The sequence below is a fragment of the Microcaecilia unicolor genome, chromosome 2 (genome assembly GCF_901765095.1).
Source record: "Microcaecilia unicolor chromosome 2, aMicUni1.1, whole genome shotgun sequence".
NCBI lineage: Eukaryota > Metazoa > Chordata > Amphibia > Gymnophiona > Siphonopidae > Microcaecilia > Microcaecilia unicolor.
Genome location: NC_044032.1, coordinates 43,912,547 through 43,927,376, shown reverse-complemented (window position 1 = coordinate 43,927,376; position 14,830 = coordinate 43,912,547). Strand labels below are relative to the sequence as shown.

The 14,830-nt window shown below is 46.1% G+C and overlaps 1 protein-coding gene across 1 annotated transcript in view; it reads left to right on the top strand.

The window, feature by feature from the left end:
* ATP5F1A (ATP synthase F1 subunit alpha) overlaps positions 1–14,830 on the top strand; it is a 42,644-nt gene that overhangs the window by 1,444 nt on the left and 26,370 nt on the right. The window contains exon 2 of the mRNA XM_030192893.1: positions 10,360–10,438. Within this exon, the coding sequence (XP_030048753.1) occupies positions 10,360–10,438 (79 nt within the window). The remainder of the gene's footprint in view (positions 1–10,359; positions 10,439–14,830) is intronic.

The window sequence follows — 14,830 nt, the reverse complement described above, 5'->3', positions numbered from 1 at the left end:
AACCCTCCTTGGCCCCAGGTGCAAATAAATAGGAAAATCTAGACTGAAAGCCCACCTCTTTAACATTGCCTTTGACTAGTAACCACTCGCCTCCACCTACCCTCCTCTCTTCCTTCCCGTTCACATTAATTGATTTGATTTGCTTACTTTATTTTTTGTCTATTAGATTGTAAGCTCTTTGAGCAGGGACTGTCTTTCTTCTGTTTGTGCAGCGCTGCGTATGCCTTGTAGCGCTATAGAAATGCTAAATAGTAGTAGTAGTAGTAACTGTATATACTGTGTAAACTGTTTTGAATATAGTTGCAAAAGCCACAGAAAGGAGTCCCATTCCCTTTCATTTGAGTCATTAGAGGAGTTTATAAAAGAAGGATGTCGAATGGCTTATAGCTATAAATTGTGTGCTGTAGGTAAGTAGAGTGAGGGTGGTAGTGAGGTTGGAACATGTTATACCAGATGCTTTAATAGCTTGTGATAGTTGAAGCCATTGATAGAAGGTGGTGTCAGGCAGAGTAAATTAGTGTTTTAAGTTAGCAAAGCGTTTCCAAGACTGAGATTCATGGAGAGCAACAATAATCCCAAATACCTGTGTTCTACCACTGAGACAATGATATTTTCTTATTTCCAATCAAAATGTTAGGATTGAACCATGGACCTCAACATGTATATGTTGGGAGAGAGGGGATATTTAAATACCTCAGTGGCATTAATACACAAGAAATGAGCCTTTTTCAAATGAAGGAAAACTCTAGAATGATAGGGCATAGGATGAAGTTAAGAGGAAATAGGCTTAGGAAGAATCTAACAAAATACTATTTCATGGAAAGGGTGGTGGATGCGTGGAATGGCCTCCTGGTAGAGGTCATGGAGACAGACTGTATTGGAATTTAAGAAAGTGTGGGACAGGCATGTGGTATCACTTAGGAAAAGGAGTTGCTAGTGGTTATTGTGGAAGGGTAGACTGGATGGGTCTTTTGGCCCTTATCTGCTATCATGATTCTCTGTTTCTTATTTAATTTGGGTACAAGGAGGGTAGCAAAGGTTTTAAAGAATTCTGCAGGCAAATCGTCCGGCTCTGGTGCTTTGGCAGATGCCAGTGACTTAATAGCCAAGAGTATTTCATCTGACTTGTTTTCCTGGGTGAGAATAGTAATAGAGCTAGGATCAAGAGGGTTGACTGAAAGAATTTATGCATAGTTTCCTCAGACATAGTAGATTCTGAAGTGTACAAGCTGGAGTAAAAGGACTTAAGCATCAAGACTATCTGAAGACAATCAATAAAGATCCTGAGGGGTGTTTATTTCCAGCAATTTGTTGTTTATTCTTTTCCCTTAAGACATTTAGTCAAAAGTTAGCAGATTTGTAGTATACAGAGCTTTACTTAAAGTGAACTGCAGTTGCAGTTTGACTTAAGATGTGATTATATTGGAATTTAAGTTTTTATTATTTTTTATTATTATTGTTTGTTACATTTGTATCCCACAGTTTTCTCACCTTTTGCAGGCTCAGTGTGGCTTACATATAGCCGTTAACGGCGTTAGCCGATTACGGTCTGAACAAATACATGGTATGAATGAATACAAAGTGATATTGTAGTAGAATGAGGTACTTGTATGGGAGGTACAGTTGGGGGGAAACTTAGGGAAAGGGGAAAGAAGAGTCGCGTAATGTCCGTTACGGTCTTTGGTTACATTGTGTCACAGGTGACCAGATATTTTTATGTTGGGTCTGTGGGGTATGCTTTTCTGAACAGGTCTGTCTGTAGTGCTTTCCGAAAATTTAGGTGGTCGAGTGTAGTTTTTACTGCTTTTGGCAATGCGTTCCATAGTTGTGCGCTTAGGTAGGAAAAGCAGGCTGCATAGGTGGATTTGTATTTGAGTCCTTTGCTGCTTGGGTAGCGGAGGTTTAGGTATGATCGTGCAGATTTTGTGGTGTTTCTGGTTGGCAGGTCGATGAGGTCTGTCATGTATCCCGGTGCTTCGCCGTAAATAATTTTATGAACAGTCATACAGATTTTGAAAGTGATACGTTCTTTGGTAGCCAGTGCAATTTTTCTCTGAGTGGTTTGACACCGTCAAAACATGTTTTTCCAAATAAAAGCCTGGCTGCTGTGTTTTGGGTGGTCTGAAGTTTCTTTATGATTTGATCCTTGCATCCCGCATAGATTCCATTACAGTAATCTGCGTGGCTTAGTACCAAAGGACTGTACCAGGTTACGAAATATTTCCCTCAGGAAGAATGGTTTTACGCGTTTGAGTTTCCACATTGAGAAAAACATTTTCTTTATACTACTACTTAACATTTCTAAAGCGCTACTAGGGTTACGCAGTGCTGTACAATTTAACATAAAAGGACAGTCCCTGCTCAAAGAGCTTACAATCTAAAGGTGGATTTTGCTTGGGTCTCTAGTGATAGGTTACGGTCGATTGTTACCCCGAGAATTTTAAGGCTGTCTGAGATAGGGAGGGTGTATCCTGGGGTGTTAATGTTTGTGGGTTTGTATGTATTGGGATGAGATGAAGAGACTGTGTGTTTTTTTTGTATTGAGTTTTAGTTGGCATGCATTTGCCCATGAGTTCATGATGTTTAAGCTTAGCTTGATTTCGTTGGTGATTTTCGCCAGATCATGTTTGTATGGGATGTATAATGTAACGTCATCAGCATAGTTAAATGGGTTGAGGCCTTGGGTGGATAGGATCTTGGCTAGTGGAGTCGTGAGGTTGAAAAGGATCGGTGATAGTGGTGATCCTTGCGGTACTCCGCAGCCTGGTTTCCATGGCGATGATATCTTTGTTTTTTATTTCACTCAAAATGTTCTTGTGGTTAGAAAACCCTTAATCCAATAGAAAGTGCCACCATTGATTCCGAAGTATTCTAGAAGTCTTAGCAATATGTTATGGTTAACCATGTCGAATGTATTTGACATGTCAAATTGGAGGAGGAGAATGCTTTTGCCTATTGGTATTTCCTGCTTGAATTTGGTTAGGAAAGTGAGTAGTATTGTTTCGTTGCTGTGTAGGGGTTGAAATCCTGATTGTGACTCATGTAATATAGTGAATTTGTTTATGTAGTCATTGAGTTGTTTGGTCACCAGTCCTTCCATTAGGTTGACTACTAATGGGATAGATGCTACTGGGTGGTAGTTGGTAATGTTTTTTTTCTTGGTGTCTTTTGGGGTGAGCAGGATGTTGCCTTTTTCTTGAGGGTAGATACCCTTTTGGAGCATGAAGTTTAAGTGGGATGTGAGGTCTATTATGAAGCTGTGGGGGGCAGATTGTATTAGGTAGCTGGGGCATGTGTCCATTTGACAATGGCTGTTTGAGTATTGTTTAATCGCCTGGGTAACTGTGTCGGCGCTGAGTAGAGCAAAATTTGACCATATTCGGTCAGCAGGGTATTAACTGGGGGTTGGGTCTAGACCATTAATGAAGTTTTCTATGTCCATGTTGTTCTAAGGTAGGGTTTTGCGAAGGTTTACGATATTTCATGGAAATATTTAGCAAGGTTGTCTGCAGATGGGATGTCAGTGTTGCCAGGCTTATATTCAGTAAAACACATTTCAATCAAAACTGCACTGGCTCCCAATCAAGGAACGTATTACCTTCAAAATTTGTTGTTTGGTCCACAAGATTATCTGCGGTGAAACCCCGGGATACATGGTTGACTTGATAGATCTTCCGACCAGAAACAGAACCAAAGCGTCACGTTCCTATCTGAACCTCCACTATCCAAGCTGCATTGGACTCAGATACAAATCAACCTATGCATCCAATTTCTCCTACTTAGGTACACAAATGTGGATTGCACTACCTAAGAGTGTGAAAACGATCCATGACCATCTAAACTTCAGGGGATCGTTAAAAACCTATCTGTTTTGCAAGGCCTACTCTACTGATCCAACTTAAATGCCTTAACTCCGTAATGCATCAAAACCTCACATCGTAATGGACATTGTATATTCCTTAGTTCCTTGACCCTTGTATACCCTAACCTTACCTGACCCTTATTTTAAACTATATTTGTTTAATATCTACTGGACTTGGCGCTCGCCTTGACGGTATGTAAGCCACATTGAGCCTGCTAATGGGTGGGAAAATGTGGGATGCAAATGCTAATACAGCAAAAAAAAAACAGCGGGTATAATTAAGCATTCCTCCACGACCCTCCAGACCGGTCAAGACGCATGGGTTATGTCCTCCTACCAGCAGAGGGAGACTGAGAAACACTGAACTTTTGAATACTGTATATATAACCTGTGCAGTACATTCACTAGCCAGTATTTTCTCAGTCTCAGCAGAGGTAGATGGACAGCCTGTGCAGTCTTCAATAGTCTGGTGAGGTAGTTTGAATTTATAGTTAAGGGGGTTTCTCCTCTTATTTCCTTATTTGTTGGTTGGGAGTATTCCCTGTACGTGGAAAAAAAAAAAAAAAAAAAAAGTGCTTCGGGGCCCTGGGTCCGGTGGGGCCCAGTTTTCCCCCCTGGGGTGTCACACCTGTTTTCAGGTCCCTCCCCCTGTGCTGCTCTCTTTGGAGACGCTGGCAGCTTGTGCCTCGGCTGCTTTCTCTGATTGTAGCCTTGAGAGCCCCCACTTTTCAGCTGCCAAAAAGAAATTGGTAATATTTCTTTAAGAGCCGTCTGCAGTTTTGTGGGTAATATCCCTTTAAGAGTCGTCTGCAGTTTTCTTTACATAGGAACGGACGCAGGCCCGTTCCTATTACTGGCGAAAGAGAGAGAGAGCAGGGAGGATAATTGTTGTGGGAGAAAGCGGTGAAACAGAGGGTTTGCGCCGGTCAGGGCTTTGAAGTTATGGCGGGCAAACTTCTTCGCTGTCGCGCGTGCTCGCGTCGGGGTATAGAGGCGCCGGGAGGGCAGTGCCGGCTGTGCGGCGATCCGAAGCAGGTCGCGCCGGTGGCGGCACCCCCGGTGCTAATAGCGGAGGCCCCAGCTAGTTCGGGGGTGTCGGGAGGAGCAGCAACGTCGGCAGGGCCGTTTTCAACGAATTTAGTTTTGGCGGGAACGGCCGCCATTTTGGATTCCGCGCGTCCCGCGGAATCAGCTGTTTGTGGCCCGGCTGCTCCCGGATCGGCCCCGAAGGTGGCTCCGGAGGGTCCAGGAGGCGTTGGCTTTCCTCCGGATTTTGTATGGACCCTGTTTCAAGCCTGGAAGGCGGGACCCCCACCTTTGGGGGAGGGGGCTAGTGCGACCCCGGCTAAGAGGCCTCGTTTTGAGTGGGACGACGAGGAGGGATTCTCCCCTGTAGGATCTGAAGGGGCCTTGAGTGATAGCGCGGATCCTGAGGGGTTTGAGGGTCCTCAAGAGCCGGAATTGGTGGTCCCTGGGGAGGATCCTTCTGTAGTGAGAATTTTTCACAGGGAGGAGCTTGCGGAGCTCATTGAGCAGGTTTCTTCCACCCTTAAGTTCGAACAGCCAGAGGCGGTTTTGGGGGAAGCTAGGCAGGTGGACCCCTTGGTTAAGGGGATCCAGCGGCAGGCTCGGTCTTTTCCCATGAATAAGGACATCCGGGATATGGTAGTTGAAGAGTGGCTTTCGCCGGATTCTCCCTGTAAAGTGTCTAAAGCGATGTCTAGGCTGTACCCGCTCCCACAGGAAGATAGAGATTCCTTTAAGGCCCCCACAGTGGATGCGGTGGTGACAGCAGTCACCAAAGCCACGGCTATACCGGTGGACGGGGGGACTGCTCTCCGGGATCCCCAGGATAGGAGACTTGAGGCCTTCCTCAAGCGGAGTTTTGATTTGTCGGCCCTGGCCCTGCAGGCCTCGATTTGTGGGGGGCTGGTTGCGAGGGCGTGTTTCCGCTGGGCTGAGAAACTCCTTGATGACTCGGTGGAGGTTGGGACCTCCGGGGTACAGGAATTAGCCAAATTGGAAATGGGATCCTCCTTTTTGTCTGATGCGCTTTATGATTTGCTCCGTGCTTCGGCCAAGAATATGGCTATGCTGGTGGGGGCACGTAGGGCGCTGTGGTTGCGAGGTTGGGTCGCAGACGCGGCCTCCAAAGCTAAGCTTTGTTCTCTTCCGTTTAAGGGGTCCATGCTCTTTGGTGAGGATTTGGATAAGTTGGTAAAAGGTCTCAGCGATGCCAAGGCCCCTCGTTTTCCGGATTTTCGTCCTAAGGCGGCGTTCAGGGGTACTTCCTCCCGAGGTCGGTTTAAGGAGGCTCGCCGGTATAGGCCCGGGAGGCCTAGTGGGGCCTTTAGAGGTCGGTTTTTCCAGCGAACACAGTCCTTTCGGGGGAATCGGCGCGGAGGCCGTGATTTCTCCGCGGGAGGTCAGGGAGGACAGGTTTCGGGGCGTAATTCACAATGAAGGTGTGCGGGTCCAGGCCCTGGTTCGGGTAGGGGCTCGGCTGAGTCAGTTTTACCAGGACTGGGCCCAAATCACATCGGATCAGTGGGTTCTCGAAGTGGTGCGAGACGGGTACGCGCTGGAGTTCGACGGCTCGCCTCCCGAAAGGTTCCTGGAGTCCCCTTGTCTTTCCAGACGCAAACGGGCGGCGGTGCGAGACACGTTGGCGCGGCTGATCAGTCTGGGGGCGGTGGTACCTGTTCCCGCCGCTCAGCGCCGCTTGGGCTGCTATTCAATCTACTTTGTGGTCCCAAAGAAGGAGGATGCCTTTCGACCTATTCTAGATCTGAAGGCAGTCAATGCAGCCCTCAGAGTTCCCACTTTCCGCATGGAGACATTGAGGTCGGTCATTGTCGCGGTGCGGGAAGGGGAGTTTCTCACGTCTTTGGATCTGACAGAGGCAAAGTCCCAGTCGGAGAGCGAGGAGTCGACTGCTCGAGTGGTGCACTTTCTTCAGTCTCTGGGCTGGGTAGTGAACTTTGGCAAGAGTCACCTGGTGCCGTCGCAGTCGCTGGAGTACCTGGGGGTTCTATTCGATACCAGGAACGGTCGGGTCTTTCTGCCAGGCCCCCGGATTCGCAAGTTGCAGAGTCAGATTCGGCTATTTCTGTCGGAGGCGGCTCCGACGGCCCGGGAATACCTGCAAGTCCTGGGGTTAATGGCGGCCACCATAGAGGTAGTTCCGTGGGCCCGGGCGCATATGCGGCAGTTGCAGTCAGCTCTTCTCAGTCGGTGGGCGCCTCTGTCGCAGGAGTTGGATGTACGCCTTCAGCTACCGGTTTCCCCACGCCTCAGTCTCCAGTGGTGGCTAGACCCAGGCAATCTGGAGAAGGGAATGCCGTTGGAGGCTCCGCAGTGGGTGGTTCTCGTCACAGACGCCAGTCTTCAGGGCTGGGGAGCTCATTGTCTCGGTCAGGTAGCTCAAGGACGCTGGTCTCAGGTAGAAGCTCAGTGGTCCATCAATCGTTTGGAAACCCGGGCCATTCGACTAGCGCTTCTGGCGTTTCAGAGTGTGCTGGGGCAGAAAGCAGTCCGGGTGTTTTGCGACAACGCCACTGCCGTGGCTTATGTCAACCGTCAGGGGGGCACAAAGAGTCAGGCGGTCGCGGAGGAGGCGGCGCTGTTGTGTCATTGGGCGGAGGTTCATCTTCTGGCGCTCTCCGCGGCACATGTGGCTGGAGTAGACAACGTGGAGGCAGATTACCTAAGCAGGCATGCTCTAGACCCCGGAGAGTGGTCGCTTCGTCGGTCGGTGTTCAATCGCATTGTGTCGGTCTGGGGTCCTCCCGTGATGGATCTCATGGCAACGGCCCGCAATACTCAGGTTCAGAGGTTTTTCAGTCGCCGGAGAGATCCTCGAGCGGAAGGCATAGATGCGCTTCTAATGCCGTGGCCGCAGGAGTTGCTGTATGTGTTTCCCCCATGGCCGTTGGTCGGTCGGGTGGTTCAGCGCATCGCTCGACACCCCGGACAAGTGATTCTGTTAGCCCCGAATTGGCCGCGTTGGCCGTGGTACGGAGATCTGGTGCGGTTGGCGATAGCGGATCCTCTGCCGTTGTCAGGTTCAGGGGTGTTGTGTCAGGGACCGATAGTTATGCCAGATCCGGATCGGTTCTCGCTTACGGCCTGGCTCTTGAGAGGCACAGGTTAAGGAGGAAAGGTTTTTCGGCCAGAGTTATCGATACGATGTTGAGTTCGCGTAAGCGGTCCACTTCGTTGGCGTATGTCCGGGTCTGGCGAGTTTTTGAGCATTGGTGTGCATGTAGGCAGGTTCTGCCCTTTCGGGCTTCGGTGACAGATGTCTTGGAATTTTTACAGGATGGTATGGACAGGGGTTTGGCCTTGTCTTCTTTGAAGGTGCAGGTAGCGGCTTTGTCGTGTTTCCGTGGGAAGCTCCAGGGAAAGTCGTTAGCTTCTAGTCCTGATGTGGTTCAATTTTTGAAGGGTGTTAAGTTGCTGCGCCCGCCACGGCGGCGGATGGTGCCTTCGTGGGATTTGAATCTCGTTTTGGATACTTTGGTGAGGCCGCCGTTTGAGCCTTTGGTTTCTGTTTCAGATAAGGATCTGTCCCTAAAGACGGTGTTCTTGGTGGCTATTACTTCAGCTCGGCGAGTGTCAGAACTTCAGGCTTTGTCTTGTAGAGAGCCCTTTTTGTCCTTTTCCAAGGAAAAGGTTTCGTTGCGCCCGGTGCCGTCCTTTGTGCCCAAGGTGGTCTCAGAGTTTCATGTGAATCAAGTGATTTCCTTGCCAGTTTTGGGTGACTTGGCCGGGGATGCAGAGCAGCGTCGACTGGCCAAGTTAGATGTGCGAAGAGTCTTGCGCTGTTACATTTCCAGAACTCGTCACTATAGGCTTTCTGATCGTTTGTTCATTCTCCATGGTGGGGCAAGGAAGGGCGCGGCAGCTTCCAAAGCTACGATAGCTAGATGGTTGAAGGAGTCAATTGCTTCGGCGTATTTGCTGAAGGGCCGCGTGGTCCCTAAGGAATTTTCGGCTCATTCTACCAGGAGTATGGCGGCCTCCTGGGCGGAGAGTAGTTTGATTCCTCCGGTAGATATTTGTCGAGCGGCGGTTTGGTCGTCTTTGCATTCCTTTGTTAAACATTACAGGATTGATGTGCATGCCAAGGAAGAGGCAGGGTTTGGGGCTGCGGTGTTGACCTCGGGCCTACAGGGTTCCCGCCCTTAAGATATTACTGCTTGGGTACGTCCCATGCGTCTTGACCGGTCTGGAGGGTCGTGGAGGAAGGTGAAATTAGATCTTACCTGCTAATTTTCTTTCCTCTAGACCCTCCAGACCGGTCAAGGCCCTCCCTGTCTGTACTGTAGGCCAAGAGGTCTGTAGTCTGTTGTTCTATCTTGGCAGCTGTTGAGTGTGATTTCTATGGTTTCAGACTTGGTTTGTATAAGTCTGGTCAGGTGTGACCGTGTTTGTTCGTCCACCTGTGGAAGCACACACTATCTGAAGGACACAATGAAGGATATGAAGAAAGTGTCCAATTGGCAATTACCACGTACGGGGTTATTAGTTCTAGTTGGTGTTTTTGTTTTCTCTGCTTTGTCAGGGTTATACTGGCTAGTGAATGTACTGCACAGGTTATATATACAGTATTCAAAAGTTCAGTGTTTCTCAGTCTCCCTCTGCTGGTAGGAGGACATAACCCATGCGTCTTGACCGGTCTGGAGGGTCTAGAGGAAAGAAAATTAGCAGGTAAGATCTAATTTCACCATTTGCAGGATAGTGAACAAATAATGGAATGGGGGAAGGACCTCAGACTGGTGACAAACAGCCTAATCAATAAGATTGCTTATACACAGTCACCGTAATTCAATCATAGGTCCCTCACCGACCTCCTCCCTCGGTGTTCAAATAGTGTACAATTTATAATTGTTTTTCAATTCAAAAATAATAAATCCACAATCCAGGACATTAAGAGCAAAACTACTTATCACAGCTTCAAACTAGGGCCTCCCCAACGGACCTGTTTTGCCAAATGGGGCTTCGTCAGGGGAAGGACGCCCTGCGATAAAGTACTGCTCAAGTAGCAAGTGGTAATATCAGCTTGCCTGTCCTGCCACCAACTCCACGGAACAAAAGTTGAGCGGAGTTTTTCCCCACTTGTTTGTGTTACCTTGGATGCAAATGTTACAAATAAAATACAAGTTTTACATGTGTTGACTTTTGCTATGACTATTTATTGCACGCTTCCTATTAGCATCTAGTGTATTATTTTTTTCACTGGTTAGGTGTATCTGTTAAAATGTGGAGAAATTCCTGTACCCTTTGTTTCTGTGTTTTTCCTCTCTCTCTCTCCCCCCAACGTTTTCCCTAGTAAACTAATGCTGGTGTTTTGGTAAAGTGGGTTTACTTCCTTAGATGTGTGGGAATGATGTCCAGTGTTTAAGGTCTGATTTGTAATTCAATTAAATAATTAGCATGTATTGCTATGTAAGTTTGAAAATGTTCTAGATTTTGACAATGTGTTCTTGTGTCAGGTTTCCAGGAATGCTCTTGGTGCAGCTTTTATTGCCACAAGAAATCTCCATACCTCTGGGACATGGCTTCAAAAGACCGGTGAGGTTTCCTTTTTATAAAAACATTGTAATTGCTTTATATCTGAGAGAGAAAAAGTGTCCTAATGGGTGGATTACCAATTCCAATCTGCTGGGAAGATCACTTGTGACCTTGAAGTCACTTTATAGGGATAGGTACATAAGTAATGCCACACTGGGAAAAGACCAAGGGTCCATCGAGCCCAGCATCCTGTCCACGACAGCGGCCAATCCAGGCCAAGGGCACCTGGCAAGCTTCCCAAACGTAGAGGGCTGCCAATTGGCTAAGGTTTCCAGATAAATGTAATTTAATCTAGATGAGAGAAATTTGTACATACAGCAGTACATGCAAATTTATTACAGGTATTTCATTAATTTTAACAAATCTACATAACTTCTCAAGTCTTCAAATAGTATTGAAAAATCACTTTTTCCTATCATGTTTACCTTTTATGTACAAATAGTTCACCTGAATTATTTAAATTATAATTTTCCATAAATAATAAAAATTTGGAAAACTTGACCAGATGGTAGCCTTCAAGGCCCAGAGCGCATTCCCCTGATTTTATTGTGTTGTCTCAGATAATTACTTAAAGGTTTGTTTACCTAACATAAGAATAGCTATACTGGGTCAGACCAATGGTCCATCTAGCCCAGTATCCTGTTTCTAACAGCGGCCAATCGAGGTCACAAGTACCTGGCAGAAACCCAAATAGTAGCAACATTCCATAATCCGAGGGCAAGCAGTGGCTTCCCCCATGTCTGTCTCAATAGCACACTTCTCCTCCAGGAACTTGTCCAAACCTTTTTTGAAACCCAGATATGCTAACCGTTGTTACCACATCCTCGGGCAACAAGTTCCAGAGCTTAACTACTCATTGAATGAAAAAATATTTCTTCCTATTCATTTTAAAAGTATTTCCATGTAACTTAATTAAATGTCCTCTAGTCTTTGTACTGCACAAGTCTTAGTGGCTTAAATTTCCCCTCAGCTCGCTGGTTAAATTTTGTCCAAGCTAATTTTTGCTTTCAGTGTTTGTGGGTGAAGGATTGGTACTTAGGGTATTTCTGTAATAAAATTAGTTAACACTGATCAGCTACTTATCTGGATGCATTCAGCAGCATGCTTTTCTGGGTACGTTATGCTGAATATACTGATTAAGCTGGCTGTATTTCCCACTCGGGAGCTTTTTGAATATGCATCTTTTGGATTGTAATTTTTTGGGACATCTGTAGTGAGCTTTTAGTTTGTATTTTCACTGTTAAGGCTTGCAGGCTCTAAGGAGTTGCTGTTGCTGACTTTCAAAATCTTTTAAAAATCTTCTTAACTGCTGTAGTAGTTGTTTTTATATATGCAGCAGGGGGTTATGCTATCCCACGGAATGCAAAAAAGTTACAATGCAGGACTTAGTGAATCCTGGGTGCCAGTTTACCATGGTGCCTACATATTGAATCCTGGTTCTCAGGATTTTGTGTTTGTTGCAGCTCTTATTAGTTTTAAGATGTAGAGCACAAGAACAGCTAGTGCGAGTCTTGAAAACTACAGATGAGATGCTGTGCAGAAACCAATGCAAATCTTAGTGAATGAGACAATTAATGCAAAATATGTGCAGCCCTTCTTCAGTAGCTACTGGCTGAGTAAGTGCCTGAGAGGGAGAGAAGGGTGCAGGGTGACTGGTTGAGGGGAGTCCCTCAGAGGGGAAGGCAGTTTGGACTGTTAGGGGAAGGAGGAGGCGGTGTGTAAGAGCAGATGTAGGGGTCATTAGCATGCCACTGATAGCATTAGAGGTGGGGGTGCCAGCCTATAAATTACAAGGTACAGAGAATAGCTTTTTTTTTCTGGGCGGGGGGGGGGGGGGGGGTATTTTGCGTTTTGCTAAGATGTTTCCTCCCCACCTTCCCTTCTGTGCAGTCCAGTCTAGTGACCAGCCTGTGATAGGTGTTGTCCTTCTTCCTAAGAGCAGGCAGGTTCCAAATTTCTGATGCTAGAGATTTATGCCAGGCAAAATCTGGTTTGCTTTTGAGAGATTTGGAAGCAGGAAGGGTGTGTTCTGAGGCATGCACAGTCACTGGGGACATGAATGAGCAAAACAGTTGCAAGTCTCAGTGTAAAACCACGGAGTAGCAGGTAATTTAGCTCACTGCTTTGGCCCTCAAATGAGCAGTATTTGAATTATCTCCTGTATGGAAGCAGTCGGTGCTATCAAGTGGGCAAGTTATATAGTAACATAGTAAATGACGGCAGAAAAAGACCTGCATGGTCCATCCAGTCTGCCCAACAAGATAAACTGATATGTGCTACTTTTTGTGTATACCTTACTTGATTTGTACCTGTCCTTTTCAGGGCACAGACTGTGTAAGTCTGCCCAGCACTATCCCCGCCTCCCAACCACCAGCCCCGCCTCCCACCACCGGCTCTGGCACAGACCGTATAAGTCTGCCCAGCACTATCCCCGCCTCCCGCCACCGGCTCTGCCACCCAATCTCGGCTAAGCGCCTTAGGATCCATTCCTTCTGAACAGGATTCCTTTATTTTTATCCCACGCGTGTTTGAATTCTGTTACCGTTTTCATTTCCACTACCTCCCGCGGTAGGGCATTCCAAGCATCCACTACTCTTTCCGTGAAAAAATACTTCCTGACATTTTTCTTGAGTCTGCCCCCCTTCAATCTCATTTCATGTCCTCTCGTTCTACCGCCTTCGCACCTCTGGAAAAGGTTCGTTTGCGGATTAATACTTTTCAAATAGTTGAACGTCTGTATCATATCACCCCTGTTTCTCCTTTCTTCCAGAGTATACATGTGCAGGTCATCAAGTCTCTCCTCATACGTCTTGTAACGCAAATCCCTTACCATTCTCGTAGCTTTTCTTTGCACCGCTTCAATTATTTTTACATCCTTCGCAAGGTACGGCCTCCAAAACTGAACACAATACTGTAGGTGGGGCCTCACCAACGACTTATACAGGGGCATCAACACCTCCTTTCTTCTGCTGGTCACACCTCTCTCTATACAGCCTAACAACCTTCTAGCTATGGCCACCGCCTTGTCACACTTTCGTCGCCTTCAGATCCTCAGATACTATCACCCCAAGATCCCTCTCCCCGTCCATACCTATCAGATTCTCCCCGCCTAACACATACATCTCCCGAGGATTTCTATTCCCTAAGTGCTTCACTTTGCATTTCTTCGCATTGAATTTTAATTGCCAAACCTTAGACCATTCTTCTAGCTTCCTCAGATCCTTTTTCATGTTTTCCACTCCCTCCCGGCTGTCTACTCTGTTACAGATCTTAGTATCATCCGCAAATAGGCAAACTTTACCTTCTAACCCTTCGGCAATGTCACTCACAAATATATTGAACAGAATCGGTCCCAGCACCGATCCTTGAGGCACACCACTACTCACCTTTCCCTCCTCTGAGCGAATTCCATTCACCACCACCCTCTGGCTTCTGTCCGTCAACCAGTTCCTAATCCAGTTCACCACTTCGGGTCCTATCTTCAGCCCATCCAGTTTATTTAAGAGCCTCCTGTGGGGAATCGTGTCAAAAGCTTTGCTGAAATCTAAGTAGATTACGTCCATAGCTCATCCCTGATTCAGTTCTCCTGTCACCCAATCAAAGAACTCAATGAGATTCGTTTGGCACGATTTCCCTTTGGTAAAACCATGTTGTCTCGGATCTTGCAACTTATTGGCTTCCAGAAAATTCACTATCCTTTCCTTCAGCATCTTAACTTCTTAAATATAAAGATCATACATAAGTATGGGTGCCTGAGGCATCATTAACCATTTTTGTCCATTATATCATCCTTTTTTGCTAATGGCATCAACTTCAAATGTTCTTATATTCCACAAACATTTTACAGGTTTGACACAGATTACAGACAAGTAAACCAGGTAATCCCTGGGAAGTAAAAATTAAAGTTCTCCAAAAAAGAAAGCACAAAATACAGATTACACTGTTAGATATTTCTTAGAGAAGCGTTTTTAACACTTTCCTAAAAGGTAAATAGTTCTATATTTTTCTAAAATGAATAGAGATTGAGTTCTAAGTAGTTGGTGCCTGTTGGACAAAACCTGAAGTAAATATCTTTTAGCCCTTTAGGAAATGTAACAACATATCTGGAAAATAACATTTAATACTTGGCATCTGAATCAATTCCAGCATATAACTGGGTGCTAGTCCATAAAGTAGTTTAAAAATCATAGTAAAGACCTCTCGTATCTGTGAGCAGAAAATATTAAGCACACAGCTGTGTTTTGAATAGTCTGGGTTTTCTTTAATAAACTCTTATGATTACTTACACGAATACCACTGTAGTCAAGCAAAGACAATAAAATGCTGTGGACCACAAAATGGAAAGAACGTTGAAATAAAAGGAAGGCAAAAATACAAACTGATTTGATTTTT